General features: G+C 43.6%; 1 protein-coding gene across 2 annotated transcripts in view; it reads left to right on the top strand.

Moving 5' to 3' along the window:
* Nucleotides 1-3,968: 3,968 nt before the first annotated feature.
* Nucleotides 3,969-15,970, top strand: part of DCX (doublecortin) — a 74,445-nt gene continuing 62,443 nt past the window's right edge. The window contains exons 1-2 of one of the 2 annotated variants that reach the window (XM_054388595.1): nt 3,969-4,335; nt 13,855-14,195. In XM_054388595.1, the coding sequence (XP_054244570.1) occupies nt 3,972-4,335; nt 13,855-14,195 (705 nt within the window). In that variant the 5' untranslated portion in view covers nt 3,969-3,971. The remainder of the gene's footprint in view (nt 4,336-13,854; nt 14,196-15,970) is intronic. The other variant, XM_054388594.1, reaches the window with a different exon arrangement.

Here is a 15,970-nt window from a genome sequence, read left to right as displayed (position 1 = left end):
GATTATGGTGTCTAGGTTTTGACTAGATGTAAACAGGTTTTGACTAGAATTAACTCCTTAAGGCCAGTGAAGAAGCTCTTGTGCCTGACCAACATCAATGAAGTAAGGAACAGGCCCTTGTGTTTGTCAAGGAAAAAAACTATTTATTGCTGTGACTTGCTGCATAGCTCAGCCAATGCCTGTTGCTGAAGAGAAGCAAATATGGTGCAATTCCACTGAGAACATGTGACATCAGTCTGGCTCCAGGGCTCTTCACCTCCAGTGATGCTCCAGCTACTGAGATCCTTCTTGTCTCATGGCAGGATTAAAGGAGGCCAACTGTACTGAAGGTGATTTGGGCACCTTTTAGGAATAACTTGAAATGTTACCAAAGATGAGCATTGCCACTGTTTGCTATAGAAACCTAACCCTTTGATCAGGAGCAAAAGCTAGGTCTCTTGCTGAAGTAATTCTGCTTTTAAAAGGGAGTACCCATGCTCCAAAAAGCTTCTGGCAGTGTCCTGAGCAGACAGATCCTTGTAGACATGCTTCATCTTCTCACCAGCAGGTATGGTCTCAGATGTGGAAAGAGTCAAGAGCCATCTGTTAATGCTGTTTGAGATCCCTTTCTGTCTGCAGAACTCTCCACAAAAGTCAGACTTGGGAGATGAAGAAATTGTACAACTGCACTGACTGCATGGGTTTACATCATCCTGTCAGGGTATGTGGTACCCTGGGGTGGGATCTAGATCCTTACACATCATCACAAACAGTCTCCCCCATTCTGTCAAAGCTCTGTGCACCACAAAGACTGAATTTGGTTCCTTTTTCTCTGTTCTTGCTGTTACTGTACTTAGCACGCACACACACACAATGATTTGTGTCTTTGGCACATTTTTGAAGTATGAATAAATTTATATTTACAGCAGTATTGTGTTCCAGGGAAGAATTGCCAATCCTGGGCAGATTAATCCCATAGTTACCTAATTTGGAATGGGATCTAATGGGAAGGACAAGGCTTAAAGTCCTGCCTACCTCTTGCATCTGCAGCCAGAGACTTGCTGAAACACACCCTAGAGAGAGCACAGACCCTGCTCTTCCCTGTGGTCTTCTCAACTGCTAATTCCTGAGGGAGAAGAGCAGATCTGTAATGATCCCACCAAGCACATAAGGAAGCAGCCAACTGCTGCAGAGGAGCATTGGAATAAAATTATAGCTTCAGGGAAGTTTTTTTTTTTTTTTTTACAAATGTCATGTGTGGAAGTTGGCTGGCAAAGGGAGATGAGTTTCCAGTGCATTTGTGTCAGCGTTGCCCGGACTGTCATGCACAGGACAGACAAAGCTGGAATAAATACTAACTTTTTGTGTAAATATGATACTGCTGTGGTGTGCCAGAATGACAAAATCAGATATTTTCATTCAGAACAGACAGTGTTGTTAGGAAAGATTCCCTTCTAACAAATGGTAAGATTGTCCCGTTTCCAAATAAAGATGGGACTAGCAAAAGTGTGGATAGAAATGGGGTTAGTGGTGCAGCTCTGCTAACTGCAGGATAGGAATCTCCACCCAGAAAGCAAGTGAGATTTTGCTGTTGGAGTGAAAGAACCCAGTGCAACTTTGTAACAGCTGAGTCCTCCTGCAGTGGGATCAGAAAAGAGACTCCTCCTCTTAGTTTGGGACATGAGCCAGTTTGAATCTGTTGGGTTAAGATTGTGTTGAATGACTCCATCCTGAACCCCTTAGGGGTTTGAATGAACTGGGATTCAGAGCTCTGGCTTTGGCTTGTGTCCAATGTTAACGAAGAAAAATTATTCAGGGGCAACACATGCAGAACCATCAAGTGAATTCTCCCTTTCTGCTTGCCAGTGTAAATCATGAATGCTGTGTAAAACCAGTACAGCAGCAGGACTGTGCCCAGTTCCACTGGGCAACCTTTTTCTTAGCTGATTTCCCAATGCACAGGAGACTTGTGCCAGTGTTGTAGCATGCTGTAGGACTGCAGCCATCACCTCTATGTACTGGTAATCCTATAATATTGGTACATCAGGCTGATTATGCTCTTTTTTTTCAGTGGGGACAGATGTTTTTTTTGATGAAGATAGAGCCAAGGGGAAATTTGCACCATTCAGATTGTCACCCCAAAACTTGCCCCTTTGAACTTCTTGTTTGCCTATCTATTAACGCACCCAGAGCTGGAATGAACAGATCTTTTTATTCTCAGAGAAGACTACAAGCAGCTGACTGATGATGAGAGTAAAAACCACTGAGGCAAAGTTACCGTGAAGGGACTGAACAAGGCACTAGGACCTAGGAGGCGTCTCATCCACCCTGGCAGGAATTTCTTGCTTGGAGCTCAGACAACAAAGGCAGAGTGAGCCTGGGTTTCTTTCTCTCAGCATCTCCACCCTGCGCACTGAAAACCGGTGAGTAGAGCTTTTGTTCGAGTGACTTGCATGCAGAAAAGTAACAGATGTCAGATAGAAAGGAGCAATCTTTCTCTCTATACCTTACAGCATCTGCAGTTCATTTTAAAATCAAAATGCCTTGCATCCTCTGATCCATTCCTGAAGTTGCTTGGATGTTTCATTGTTCAGTGCATGACACCAGACTCAATCTACCCCAACAATATTGTGGGGAAAAGGTTCCCATCTTTGGGGTTTCTGTGCAGATTGCATGCATTATCACCTTCTGCTGTACTGCAGACTGGGGACAATGATTTTTCTTACACAGTTCATGCTGACGTTGTAAAATAGAGGGAAGAAGCTTTGCTCTGGCAGATGTAATGGGTGGGGAAGAGATAGCAACAGCTTTTCCCAGATTTATACCTGACTGCTAAGTGCTGATGTAAACCCCCCTTTTGCCCTGTACTAACATGTAAGCAACGTATGTGAGCTGCTTTTTCTTGACTGTCCTGGGGGAGTGGAAGGGTCTTTCTGTTGCAGGGGTTCCTCCTCCTTTTTGTGTGGGGGTGTAGTGCAGGAGGTAGGTTGTTTTGAGTATAAACTAGCGATGATGCAGAAATTCCTGCTGAGTGCCAGCTTGTCTCAGCTTTTCTGTGCTAGTGGCTGGCGCTGGAAGCCCCCTGTGCTCAGAACAATGAAAGGTGAGCAAGCAGGAGTGGCGTGTCCCTTGGGAAGGGGCAGTTCCAGCAATTAAATCACTTACAGCTGGAAGGGAGGTGGAAATAGTCCATTTCTTTTATCCTCGTTAAAGGGGAGCAGAAATGCAATTCAGAGGAGGTTCAGGCTGAAAACAGCTTATCTAAACCTCATTTCAATGACGGATTTTATTTTTTTCTTTCCAGTCATTTCTTCTTAGAGATGTAGGCTGGTCCTGGGAATTGATTGATGGGCTAGGAGGGGAGCTGCAGATAGGGGGAAGGGTGGGCTGGATCTCATTGCTAACCCTTATTGAACAGGCTGTCACAAAGAAACTGCTTATTCCCCTCTGACCATTCTTTCATAAATGCCAGTTTATTCTAATGTTAAACATTCAGATGCTCTGGTTGCTTCCTTGCTTCGACAGATTGAAGGGCTGACTTACTGGGATCTCCTTGTTTTCTGTTGCCAAAGGAAACCTCACAGGGCTCAGAGGTGTAATTCATTGCCAGCTGGTGTTTGGCCGAGTTTTTGAGGACTGAGTTGTGATTGCCATATATCCCTTTGGCCCCGGATCCCAGTTTACTGCACTTTGAAAACTCCCAGGTGCAGGAGCAGACAGCTCTCTGGAAACGTGTTCCCTTCCCCCAATGCTTGGATCCCTTTCAAAATGTGAGGACCCCTCCTACCCTCAGTCCCCAGAATCGATACAAATCTAGGTCAGGGGAGGGGGCTCTTCCCAAATGCATCTGTCCTGCTCCAGACACAGCTCTTGCATTAGTGTTGTTTTGCTCTCTCAGTTGTAGCTCTGCTTAGCTCTAACTGCCCCCTTTGCATTCCCTCTTTCCCTATCTCCTTCCTACTCAGCTTCAGATCTTTAGGGTTCACCAAACTATGGAACTTGATTTTGGACACTTTGACGAAAGAGACAAGGCGTCCAGAAACATGCGAGGCTCACGGATGAATGGGTTGCCCAGCCCCACTCACAGTGCTCACTGTAGCTTCTACAGAACCAGGACCTTACAGGCACTGAGTAATGAGAAGAAAGCCAAGAAGGTGCGTTTCTATCGCAACGGGGACCGCTACTTCAAGGGGATTGTGTATGCCGTGTCCTCTGACCGATTCCGAAGTTTTGATGCTCTCCTGGCTGACCTGACCAGATCCCTGTCTGACAACATCAACCTGCCTCAGGGAGTCCGTTACATTTACACCATCGATGGCTCACGGAAGATCGGGAGCATGGATGAGCTGGAGGAAGGTAATTGGCATCACTGGCTGGTGCAGTGAGGAGGCGGGGTGGGAAGGGGGCTGCACCATTTGGGGCTGTTGTTGAGGTCACATTTCCTCAAGTGTGTGGGTGTTTTTACCCCTCTGTCCTGAACCTTTCACCTTCCCCTCTGCAGAGGTGCAGGTGAAGGTGGCAGTGCAAGGGCTGACACCCCTGAGATGTCCCCTGGCACGCTTGCTCTGGTGCAGATGTGGAGCCAGAGGGGTGTGTCATACTCTTGCCTAGCTATGGCTTTGTCCACTGCTCAGGGGGCTGTTTGAGGATGTCCCCATGTCTGTCCAGGCAAGATGGGTGGGTGGGGGACTGCAGGTGGTGGCTGAGGAGTGATGTGGGTTTTGCACTGGGGTGAAAGGAAAAGCAAGGGGCGCTGGAGGATCCGTGCAGTGTGTGTGTAATTGGAGTGGGTGGGATTTGTGTATGGGGGTGTTTTGAGGGGTTTGTGCACAATGTGTAAGTAGGGGTGTGGTCAGGGCTATGCAGGGACTGTGTGGAGCAGAGTGTTGGGGTATATGCAGTGTGCAGAAGGTGGATGTGTGAAAGATGGGGTGTTAGAGGTTTGGGGAGTGTGTGGAGGGGTGTGTCAGGAGGCCACGCTTTAGAGGGGGACTTAATGAACAAGGTGTGTGTATGGAGAAGGTTGTTTTGGGGAGGTTGCACTTGGTGAAATGTGGGGGTTGATGTGTGTGAAGGTGTTGGTTTTCCTTGAGAGGGCTCATGTACAGGGTGTGCTGGTTTGTGCTGAGGGAATGTATGGAGATGTCTTGGGCTGTGTGAGTGTAAGAAGGAGAGCTGGGAGGATTCTTGCATAGTGATGTGTGTGAAGTTCATGTGCTGCATCTAAATATGGTGCGTGTATGGTCTGTATGGATGGGAAGTGTATTGAGATGTTCGGATTGGGGGGATGTGTAAGAGGGGTGAATTTCGGAAGTGTTTCTGCAGGGACTGTGTGGTGGGGTGAGCTGCTGTGTTAGGTCTGTGTCGGGAGTGTGGGATGGCATCCTCTGTGAGGCAGGTCTGAGTGTATCCCTCTATCTAGGGAGGGTGTCAGTTTGTCTGTTCCTCTGAGTGTCACTTGGTCTGTGGGATGAAGGATGAATCAAAAATCAGTCCTGTCCAGAATAGGTGGCCTGAGAAGTGGCTTGCTCCTGTGAAGCTCAGTTGCCTGCCTTGTCTGTGCCTGGGGAGCTGCCTCTGCAGCAGTGGGCTGTGGCCATGGAGGCTGCATTTCTCCAGGACCATCAGGATGAAACTGTTACATGGCCAGTCCTTGTCTCCTTGCCCAAGCCATGGCCATGGGCAAGCTCTGCTAAGGGTGCAAAGTGGGGTGTACAGAGGACACCCACAGCCACCCTGGTTTTCTCCTTCCTGAGCAATTCAGATATGCCCCTTCTTTGTTTGGACCTGAAATATCCCAATTACACTGTTGCAAGACAGGAGTTGCCCTTCCCTACTTCATGATGGTTTTTCTCCAAGCAGGTGACCTGGCTGATTTGGTAACTACAGAAAATCTGTGAGTTTTTCACTTTTATTAAAGACAATGGATGTGAGTGTGTGAGGCACTGAACTGCAGGGGCAGCATCAGCAGTGAGTCATTGTGTGACCTTGACTAAATCATCTCTTCCTTATAATTCCTTATCTGTCAACTAGGGTACCAGTTCCCCTAAAATACTTTATGGGAACAAGCATACAGAATAAATATTGCTTTCCATAAAGGAATTTTGCTGGAAAGAAATTGCTGCTTTTCAGAGAGGTGATGCAGTCCTAGTGGATCCAGTTACAGCTGTGAAATGGAGGTGTGGTCTCCTTTAATTTTAGAGATTCTGCCATGTTCATTCTGATCTCTTAATATGGGCACAGCCTTTCTCTAATGGCAGCTCTCAGTCCTGCTTCTCCTAGGTTTTGTGTAAATCTCTAGGAATAATTCCACAGGAGAAAATGCAGTCCTTTTTTCTTTTTACACTCCTGCTTTTTGTCAGTGAAACCTGTATTTTTTTGCACCTGCTTTACACTGGGTTTTCCTGCAGATGAGAAGGTAGCTAGCTCCTGGTGAAGGTGCAAACAGGAGATGCTGGTGTTTGAATTCTGGCTTTGTTCTGCCAAAATGGTATCTGGAAACATCACTGAGGAAGTGGCACTAAAACAAAGATAGTATTGTCTCTGTTGCTGTGTCCTCATAAGAGCATCAGCTAGGAAAACACAATCAGACCAGAGTGAAAACAAAGCAATCCAGCACTTGAAAATGCAGAAGTAGATCTGTGTGCTATTATTGACAGTTTAATCATAACATTATTCCCATGTTTCTACACATCTGTTGTAGACAAGCAATCTGGAAATAACATTACTTTTGATTTATAATGCCATGGTTGTAACCAGCCTTGTGTAAGCTATGTGGTTAGCTTGGGTGTTTGTGTAACTAACTATGTGCTAGGTACATGCAGGGTAAACTAGTACTTCAGAGTAATTGTGCTGTGGCATACAAAACCAGTACACACGTTTGCTGTATAAATTAGCTTTCTGGTTGGAGATTGAGGGGAGCAAAACCACTTCTAGTTGCTATAATGTGACTGATTTATTATTGTAGTTCCCATGAAACAAGTAAAAGTTAGGAAAAGGAGTCATCAGAGAGGTTTACCTCAGTATTTTGATTACAAAAGTTGGTGAATTACTGAGAGTTTTCATATCATATTCTAAGTACCTGATTACTTCTGCATTATTTGAAAATGTTCTCATATGGTGTAGTCTGTACTTTTGGAGAATAGAGAATGGTATTGCACAATAGCAATATCTTTGAAATATTTCAGGTGAAAGAAAACCACTTGGTGCACTGCTAAGTAAATGGGACTTGGAAATAACCCTTTTGGTCTCCAGACCCAGACTTGATAGTCTTTCCCTGCTTGGCATTTGGAGTTGTTCTCATTAGGTTCTGCATGGATATTTTACTTCCTGGTCTCTCCAAGATGGGTCAAGTGAAGTCTGTCTTACTCCTTGATCACATCCCTCCTACCTGCCAGCCAGGATGTTCCTCTCTTGTTCCTGTTTTGGAAGCCAGCCAGGACTCTGTCACATAGGTGGGTTTTGTTGCCTGGTGAGTTCTTCCTCACCTATCACTGGCTGCTTTCTCCATAGTGCCTTCTGAACCAGCAAGCTATCTGTCTGTCTCCCAGTGATTTTTCTCTCAAATCCACCTGTCTGATGAAGTCTCCCTCCTCTCACTTATAATGTCAACGGAGGTGATTCTCCCCACTCTGCTCATTTGAGACCCCACCTGGAGTACTGTGTCCAGCTCTGGAGCCCCCAACACAAGATGATAGTAGAACAGCTCACATCATCACCCAAGTTTCTGCTGGTCTAGTTGCCTTTGCCATCTGGACAGGGTGGCTTATTCCTTGGTTTATTTTGAGCCTCTGTGTTCTTGTAGATCCATTGTGGCAAGAAGGCAAATTCCCTGCCTAAGCTCTGATTGCTCTTTGAATGGAGGCTGGATAATGGAGGAAGCTGATGCCATGCATTGACTTCAGAGCAGTAAAGATGGCTTAAGAAATGCTGTTCTTGGCCATGTGTTCCAAACAAGTTGCAACTTGCTGTCTCCGTTATCCCAAAAATGAACTCCTTGTGGGACAAAAGATTGTTTTAAAATATTTTTTTAGTTGTCTCCACATTTTTGCTGCTTTCCCATGTGGCCCTACCAGCAGTTTCTAGACACAATGAAAGGAACAGTGACATCCAACTTGAGAGTGAGGGAAAGGCACAAGGCAGACTCCTGGCTGCTGAAGCCACTGCAGCTCTGAGTTAATCTCAGTAGTGGCGGAGACTGGTTTGTTTGCCCTGGAGGATGGGACTAACACTTCCCAAGAAGTCAAATTTCCCACTTGTGAAGATTAGCCATTTATCACAATATATTTAGAGGTGCTGACCAAATGGGGCATCCTATGTGCAAGGCACTATTTAAATGTATAAGGATTGCTCCTGCCTAGGGAAATTATGGTTAAGGTGGAAGAAGGGAGAAATACAGGCATAGATTAAAACTAGAACTCTAAAGGCTCAGTATTTAATTGAAGATGTAGAGCTCCTCCCTTCTGAGCTCCTGGTATGCTCAGGCTGTGGGGCAGGGCACAACCACTATTCTGTAGTGGTCAGAGGGCCAATCTGAGGGTGAATTTATGCTCTTGTCCTGTGCTGGGATGCTTGTCTGATATTTGTTCTTGCCTAGGATTAAACACTAGAAAAAAGCTGAATAAGGTTTTATTTTGCTCTGTGGAGTTTTATTGCAAATGTGTTTGTTTGGGTTTTTTGTTTGGTTTTTTTTTTTTTTTAATTCTGTTAACCCTGGGGAATCTTTTCCAAAATCTTGTCCAAGAGTGTTTAAAGTAATCATAGGAGGGTCTCCACCCTGGAGTGTACAGAGCCTGGTGTGTGCTGGGACTGAGGAGTTTATAGGAACAGTATTTAAAACTCCACCCAATCTTTTTGTGTGTGTTCCATTTTGCCTGGAAAACTGAAATCTGTGTAGTCCAATAATGAAGTCTTGGGAACCTGTGGCATTGTTTTCTATGGCTGCTGTCCCGACAGCTTGGCTAATTACATCCTATATAATGAATTTATCCTTGTGATTCTGCTTTATTTTCTTGCACATCCTGGCTGTCACACCAGGACTGGTGTGGTCCCATAAATTCTTTATGGGCATTGTGTGGTTTTGAAAGTGATTTGGTAATCGTGCATTTCTTTCACTTTTTCAATAGAACGAGGTGCTTCTCTCTTGTGAGATAGCCAAAGGAAGGAAGCTCTTCCAGAGTCCGTTTTGATGTGGTGTGGGTAGGTCTTGAGGCAGGAAAAGATCCTTTTCATGCATAAAGTAGAAGGAAGTTCATGCTTTTGAAATTAAAGGCCTACTTTAATACCATATGTAATGAACTCTGCGAGGTGTTTAATCCACTTAGTTCTTACCGAAGTCATAGTAAATCCCCCAAAACATGGGAGCTGGGTATAGCAGCACAATCTCAACTTTCCAACAGCAGAGCTAGCAACCAAAATAATTGACTGCAGCCTACAGAGGCTGTTTTTGGACTAACTGTGAGCAGTTACACTTTCAAAATGGCCTCAATCCAGCTTTCCTGATTTTTCTTGCAACTTCTGCCTGCAGTTCATTATACTTGAGAATTTGCTGGTGCGTGCTGAGAAAGGATAACTTTTTGGAAAGCACAGCCTGTCATTTTTAGTATTGTCACAAGGAGCTGCTGTAAGAGGGTTGAAGGATTAGTGCTCATCTTGAGCTTAGAGTTTCTCTAAGAAACCTTCTCTAAGGCATACTTTATCTTTGCTGAGATCATCCCTTCTTTAGGAGCTGAATAATCGCCTTGTGCTTCTATCAAATTGGTAGCACAGTCTGTCTAATGCACTTGTTGCCAGAGTAATTCAGTGCATTGCAAGCTGGGGCTTCAAGTGGCAAATATGCTGATGATAAATAAGGTCAAAAGTCTACAGTCAGTCCATCTATTGCTGAGGGCAGGATGGAAGGAATAAATAAATGCCTCATCTGTCTGGTGGCATGATAGAAATTGTGCCACGTCTGGAGCACACTGTCTTGATGACAAGTGCACATCATCCTGCAGGGCTTTGGCTTCACAGTGCAGAAAGGGCATCTGGCACTGATCTGGCACTGCACTACAGAAATGCCCATGATGTGGTGGTGGTCACAGGAGGTTTGATCTTGTCAGGATGGCACTTTTCACTATTACAAAAGCTTTCCACTCCCAATGAAGGGATGTGAGTCTCCCACTCCCAATGCACGAGTCTGAAGCTTCCATGTGGGATTTTGTTGGAAAATAATGACGTCAAACCTTCCCACTGCCCATAGCTGGATTTCTGCATGTGTACACAGCTGCTCACTGTCTAAAGATGTGTTCCTGAAAACATTTGTGCACAGACAGATTTTTACACTTAGGGCTGGGGAGCAACATACTTCTTGGAGCTATTTCTTTTACTTTGAACAATCTCATATCCACCTCTTTCCCTTTCCTTCTGCTATGCTGTGCACATATTCTGTAACCATGCTACGTCTATTGGTTCTATTTCTTTGACTGGCACAGTAGTACAACTTTATTTCTCATTGTAGTCCTGGCAATGATAGAAGTAGCATAGAAACCAACAAATCTCTCCTCTTTCTATGGCAGTGCTATTGACCCTATGATTTCTCTCTTTTGTGATCTTGTGTGTTCAAAGCTGGCAAATTCACAGGTCTTCAGATCATGCTTGTGCAATCCTTCTAGGACTTCCTGGTAAGGTATGGGTAAAACTCAGCTGTGAGAAGTGAAACAGCACATGTTCCTGGTTGGCAGATGGTAAAAGGGATGTGCCTTAGTACAGAAATTGAATGATAATTTTGATATTATTTGAGGGTGATAAACTGAGTTGGGGATGACATCAGTTGAAGTTAAAACTCAAGGTTACATCTAGGTGAGGGGAAAGGAAAGAAAAACTCATTTTCCTTGGAACTACACTGCTACAACAGCAGAAATGATGCTGAGAAGAGCTGCTACTCTGAACTGCTACTTTGAAGTGTCACTCCAAGCGAACTTCAGTCCAGCTTTAGAATTCAATAAAATATTTGCTAGGGTTTGGGTTAAATGGAACAAAGTGAGAAAGAGCAAATTACATTTTCCACTTGTGTTTGTAAGCATAATTTGAATGGCCAGCATATATAAATGCACAACTAATACCACATTTGTGGAAACAAAGCCTAGAAGAAGAGTATTTTCCTCATGGCACTATTGCCTTCAGTGTGCACTGGTAAGCACAGCAGACAGCTGTGATGTGCAGTGAGGAATTTCCAGTGATTGATCTGTAAGTAAGAGTAGTAGTACTCTACCAAACTGGCTAATACTCCCTTCTGCTTACTTTAAGACACAGAATTTATTAATGAGAGGTGTCCTCCAACACCTTTTGTCTATAGAACATAGCACAGACATATACTTCCTTTCATTGTGCATCTTCTCTCCCAAAATATTACATAAACACAGATGAAAGTCAAGCCCTTCAGTAGCAGACATTGCTACTTCTATTTTGCAGGCAGGGAAGCAGAGGTGCAGGTGAAGCGAGAAGCTTCCATAGGGGCAGAGACAAGAGTGGGATTCAAATCATTTATTCCTAGAGTTGCATTTAAACACAGAAATCCCTTTTCTTGAAGGATAATGCTTCAGTTCTGCTGAGCATGCTTTTACAGGCTCTGCACTCCAGGGATTATGGGCTGGGAGCTGGTCTCAGTTTCGTGGGAGGGCTTATTCCCTGTGAGCATTTCAAACTAGTTGTAAGAGAGAAGCGTGGGCCTCTTTGCACCAGGTGCTGCTTGGCTGAAGCAGATGAATAAACCACAACTTATCATTTATTAATAAGAAAGATTTAAAGTATTCAATGCTTCTGGAAAACAATATCTCCAGTGGGAATTCTTTTTAATGTATGGTACTCTGTGGGCTCTCTTTATGCTTCTACTGAGTCAAATTCAAGATATGTAAGGAACGAAGGAGAATCAGATATGGGTCGATTTATTGAAGGCTTCTGCTGACAGCATGCATGCCTCAAATTTAGAATTTTATTGTTCATTCAACCAACCAGAACCTCCTGGTGGGATTATTGTGTTAGTCTGGGGTACACTTGTTGATAAAATGCCCAACTGGCATTGTTCTGCATGAACCTGTTTATCTTTTTTCTGCTTTCTGTATTTCTGTTCCATCTTCAGATGGGAAAACAGAATATCTGCTTCCTGATGAAAATTATTTTGATAATTTTATGCAATGGGGAAGACAGAGAGAAGCTGCAGTTGTTGATGTAAGCAGCATGGTACACTTTATGAAAGCTGGGTACCAAGTTAGGGTTAAAAAAAATGTTATCATCTGCATCTTTTCTGTGGCTGCTTGTGGCATCAAAGATTCAGAAGTAATAAGAACACAAATACTACAGAGATCATTGTTTACGTCTGTTAAAGCCTTCTGTTTATTGTGTACCTGCTCGTGGTCTCACTATGTGTTCTATGAAGGCATTGTGTCAGTACCTCCATCACAAATGCAGTTTAGTCACCAGAAGGATGAATATGGACATTATACTGGATGTGTTACAGGCCTGGACCATAAAATTCTGCAGAAATCAGTGGGCTGTTTGGAAATCCACATTTACACCTTTGACAATTGGATGTCAAATCCTGCCCTAGAAATCCTATAGTGGAAAGCAAGATTCAGATGTTGCGTGGGCTTTTCAAGCATGTCCAGGCCCTGAAGTTTGCAGCAGGGAGCACACAAGGAAATGCAGCTTGTTTACATGAAGAAGGATTTTTCTTGAAAAGAATTGAGGCTATTTTGATTTCAAACCAATTATAATATTTGAAGACCTTCATTCTGTAATGCCAGTCCAATGAAACCCCAAAAGAAACTCAGTAAGATCTTACAGGTACCCGTGTCATGCCTTCAGTTCCTATTAAAGTTTTATCGAATGGCGAGACAAAAGTTTCTTCCTCTAGCAGTGACCGACTTTTTTTATTTTTGTGTCCTCGGTGCTCAGCAGCCTGAGTCATTTCAGACTAGACAGCTACATTCCCTTAGGGATACTGGTTTACAGTCTTACTCTAGTAGTAACTCTTCTAGCATCCATCAGATTTGCAGGCACAAAAGAAGATCCTGCAAATCCTTTAAGGTGCTTCTAAAGCCTTAGACAGCATCCCCTAAGTTACAGGCAAAGCTTGAAACTAGTTTTGGATGGGATAGGGAAGGGCTATCATGACTTACTTACAAGGCTGTATAACCCTTCTCTACCATGTCCAAATTGGGACTGAATATATTTTTGGTTAGTACCAGCCATATAAAACAAAGCAGTGGTATTTGGTGTAGTGTTTTATCATAAATGCCATGAGGTCTGTCCTCTAATAAACCACTGACACTATAATGAAGTATGTTTGTTATGCCTGCTAGATTTATCAGAGCTGCTTTTGGCAGAGGCTGTTCAAGTACCAGATTTTTCTTCTTTTTCAGGCATGGCACAAAAGATACTCCTGATACCTTCTTGGCAGGGGAGGAGAGATTGAAGTAGTAGCTGGGACTATAAAGGTGGGGAGGAAGCGGGCAAATTTGCAAAATAATTTAGATGATAAAATGAATTTGGTGTTTAGGAGCTTTTAGACAGCTTAGTTACATCTTCAGGTACTTAAATATCTTTATTAATTCTCAACCTTTTAACCCCGTTTGTCATGGATTGAGTAGTAATATGGATTTGCCGATGTGACCTATGGCTGACTTATGTACTTTGGGGAAATAGTAGTCGCAGTTTAAATAAGCATAAATATAAAATTAATATAAAATGTTTTAATAACAAGCTGTCATGGAAGTGCTCATGAAAACAATTATTAATGATTGACTTGATTAATGAGGGAAATGCGTAGTGTCTTATTTTTTAGCAGTCTTACAGTAATAACCGTAGAGTCAGGCTGGTGTTCATTTCTTTCTAAAGGGGAGAGTTACGTCTGCTCATCTGACAACTTCTTCAAGAAAGTGGAATACACCAAGAACGTCAATCCCAACTGGTCTGTCAACGTAAAGACATCTGCCAACCAGAAAGCACCTCAGTCTCTGGCCAGTAGCAACAGTGCCCAGGCAAAAGAAAACAAAGATTTTGTGCGTCCCAAACTGGTAACCATCATCCGCAGCGGGGTGAAGCCCCGGAAGGCAGTCCGTGTGCTCCTGAACAAGAAGACTGCCCATTCCTTCGAGCAAGTTCTCACCGACATCACCGAAGCGATAAAACTGGAGACAGGAGTGGTCAAAAAGCTGTACACCCTGGATGGGAAACAGGTAGGAGATTTTGCAGATGTTTTATCTTTTTCTTTCTCTTACCTTGAGGCTTTGCTGACTCAAAATGATTTTTGAAGCCTAAAATTAATTCAGGATGATCATTGCCATCTGTTCTCTTAGAAGTCAGGTTCTCATGCCAGTGGTTGAGTTACTAAATTTTTGCTGATATTAATATCAAGTAAAGAATGCAGCCAACCATCTGAGCAAGACAGATGCATCGTCCTACGCACCAGTGTGCAGCGCATGTCTTCTGGACTAGCTAAATAAATAACGTGGCGAGTTCAGCTTGCAGCCGAACCAGGTGATTTGGCTCTGAAGTATTTGCAAGAACTCTTCAGCTTTAAATGTGCTAAGAAAAATGTGTTGCTTAACTTTCTTTGTTCTCAGGTGAAGGCTTGTGAAGATAAACTAACTGATCCAAGTGTGGCTAGCTTCATAATTAGCAGGAAAAGCGTGGAACTGTGTTGTGGGTTTTTGACTAAATGTGTGAAGAGATAACATGCAGAAGAGGATTTGGGTCTAAAATATTTAGTGGGTCAACATAATGTACTTCATGTCTACATTTTCCTGGAACTGAAGGGAACATCTGTCTCTTGTTAGCAGCTACACAGGAATAAGCCGTTTCATATTGCTGTAAATATGAAAGCCCTTAAAGGAATGCTGGGGATAATTCTGGGGACTGGGAAGAGCTAGATTCTTCAAGGACAATTCTGAGCTTGATTTAATTGATTATCTTATTTTTGTCACTATTTTTCTTGCTTCAGATTTTGGAGTGAGGCAGCAAAGCACTTGTGTAGGGTTTGGACACTGGCTATTCTAAGGATTGATGCTATTGCTTTAAGATCCTGTCTTTGGAAAAATTATTAAAATTCAGGCTCTCAAAATGCCATTCCAACCCTAGGCAACATGTCCAACTAACAACATGTGGGCTTTATGTCTGTAGGCTTTATGTATGAAAATGTTCATCTTTCCAACCCCAAATATAGGTCAAAGTGTCCTGCATGGTCCAGGTGCAGTGTCTGGGAGCTGGAAGTAGCACATCACTCTAACCTGCCTGATATTCTTGCTTTGTCCCAGCCTCTGTACCCTGCATATTAGTTAGTGGATACTGCTGGTTTCAGATATACAGAAATCTCATCTGCCTGTCAAAGCTTTTCTTTCCACTTGTCTCAACCCACTACTTTTTCTTTGTATGATGTGTAGTTTGTAGACGAGTGGGTGACTTTCCAATTGGACTGTCCATAGGTACAGTACTATGCTGTAAATAAGCACTGATACAGGGAGCGATGTATTGGAAATCTTGAAAGTAGTGGGGGGAAGAAGAAAGAGAGCCAAATAGTCTGTCTTCACTGAGGAAATCACACGTGGGCACAAGACCATGAGGTTTTGAATCCCAGCAGCAAAGGGTTTAATAGGTGGATCTGACCCCAAAGTTGCTGCCTGCTAATGCTGACATGGAGTCCTGCTGCTCTCACAATTGTGAATGAGGATCTTAATCCGAACCTGTAAATTTATAGAATTGTAGAGTGATTTGAGTTGTAAGGGATCTTAAAGATACCTAGGTTCAATCCCCTGCCATGGGTAGCGGCATCTCCTACTGGACCAGATTCCTAAAGGACCCATCCAACCTGGCCTTGAACGCTTCCAGGATTGGAATTTCACAATTTCTTTGGGCAGCCTGTTCCAGTGCCTCAGTACCCTCATGGGGAAAAATGTTTTCCTAATGTCTAATCTAAATACAGCTTCTTCCAGTTTGTAGCCATTAGCCCTTGTCC

Source organism: Indicator indicator, chromosome 17, assembly GCF_027791375.1.
Source record: "Indicator indicator isolate 239-I01 chromosome 17, UM_Iind_1.1, whole genome shotgun sequence".
Lineage (NCBI taxonomy): Eukaryota > Metazoa > Chordata > Aves > Piciformes > Indicatoridae > Indicator > Indicator indicator.
The sequence above is the reverse complement of the archived record's forward strand: the minus strand, read 5'-3'. Positions and strand labels throughout refer to the sequence as shown.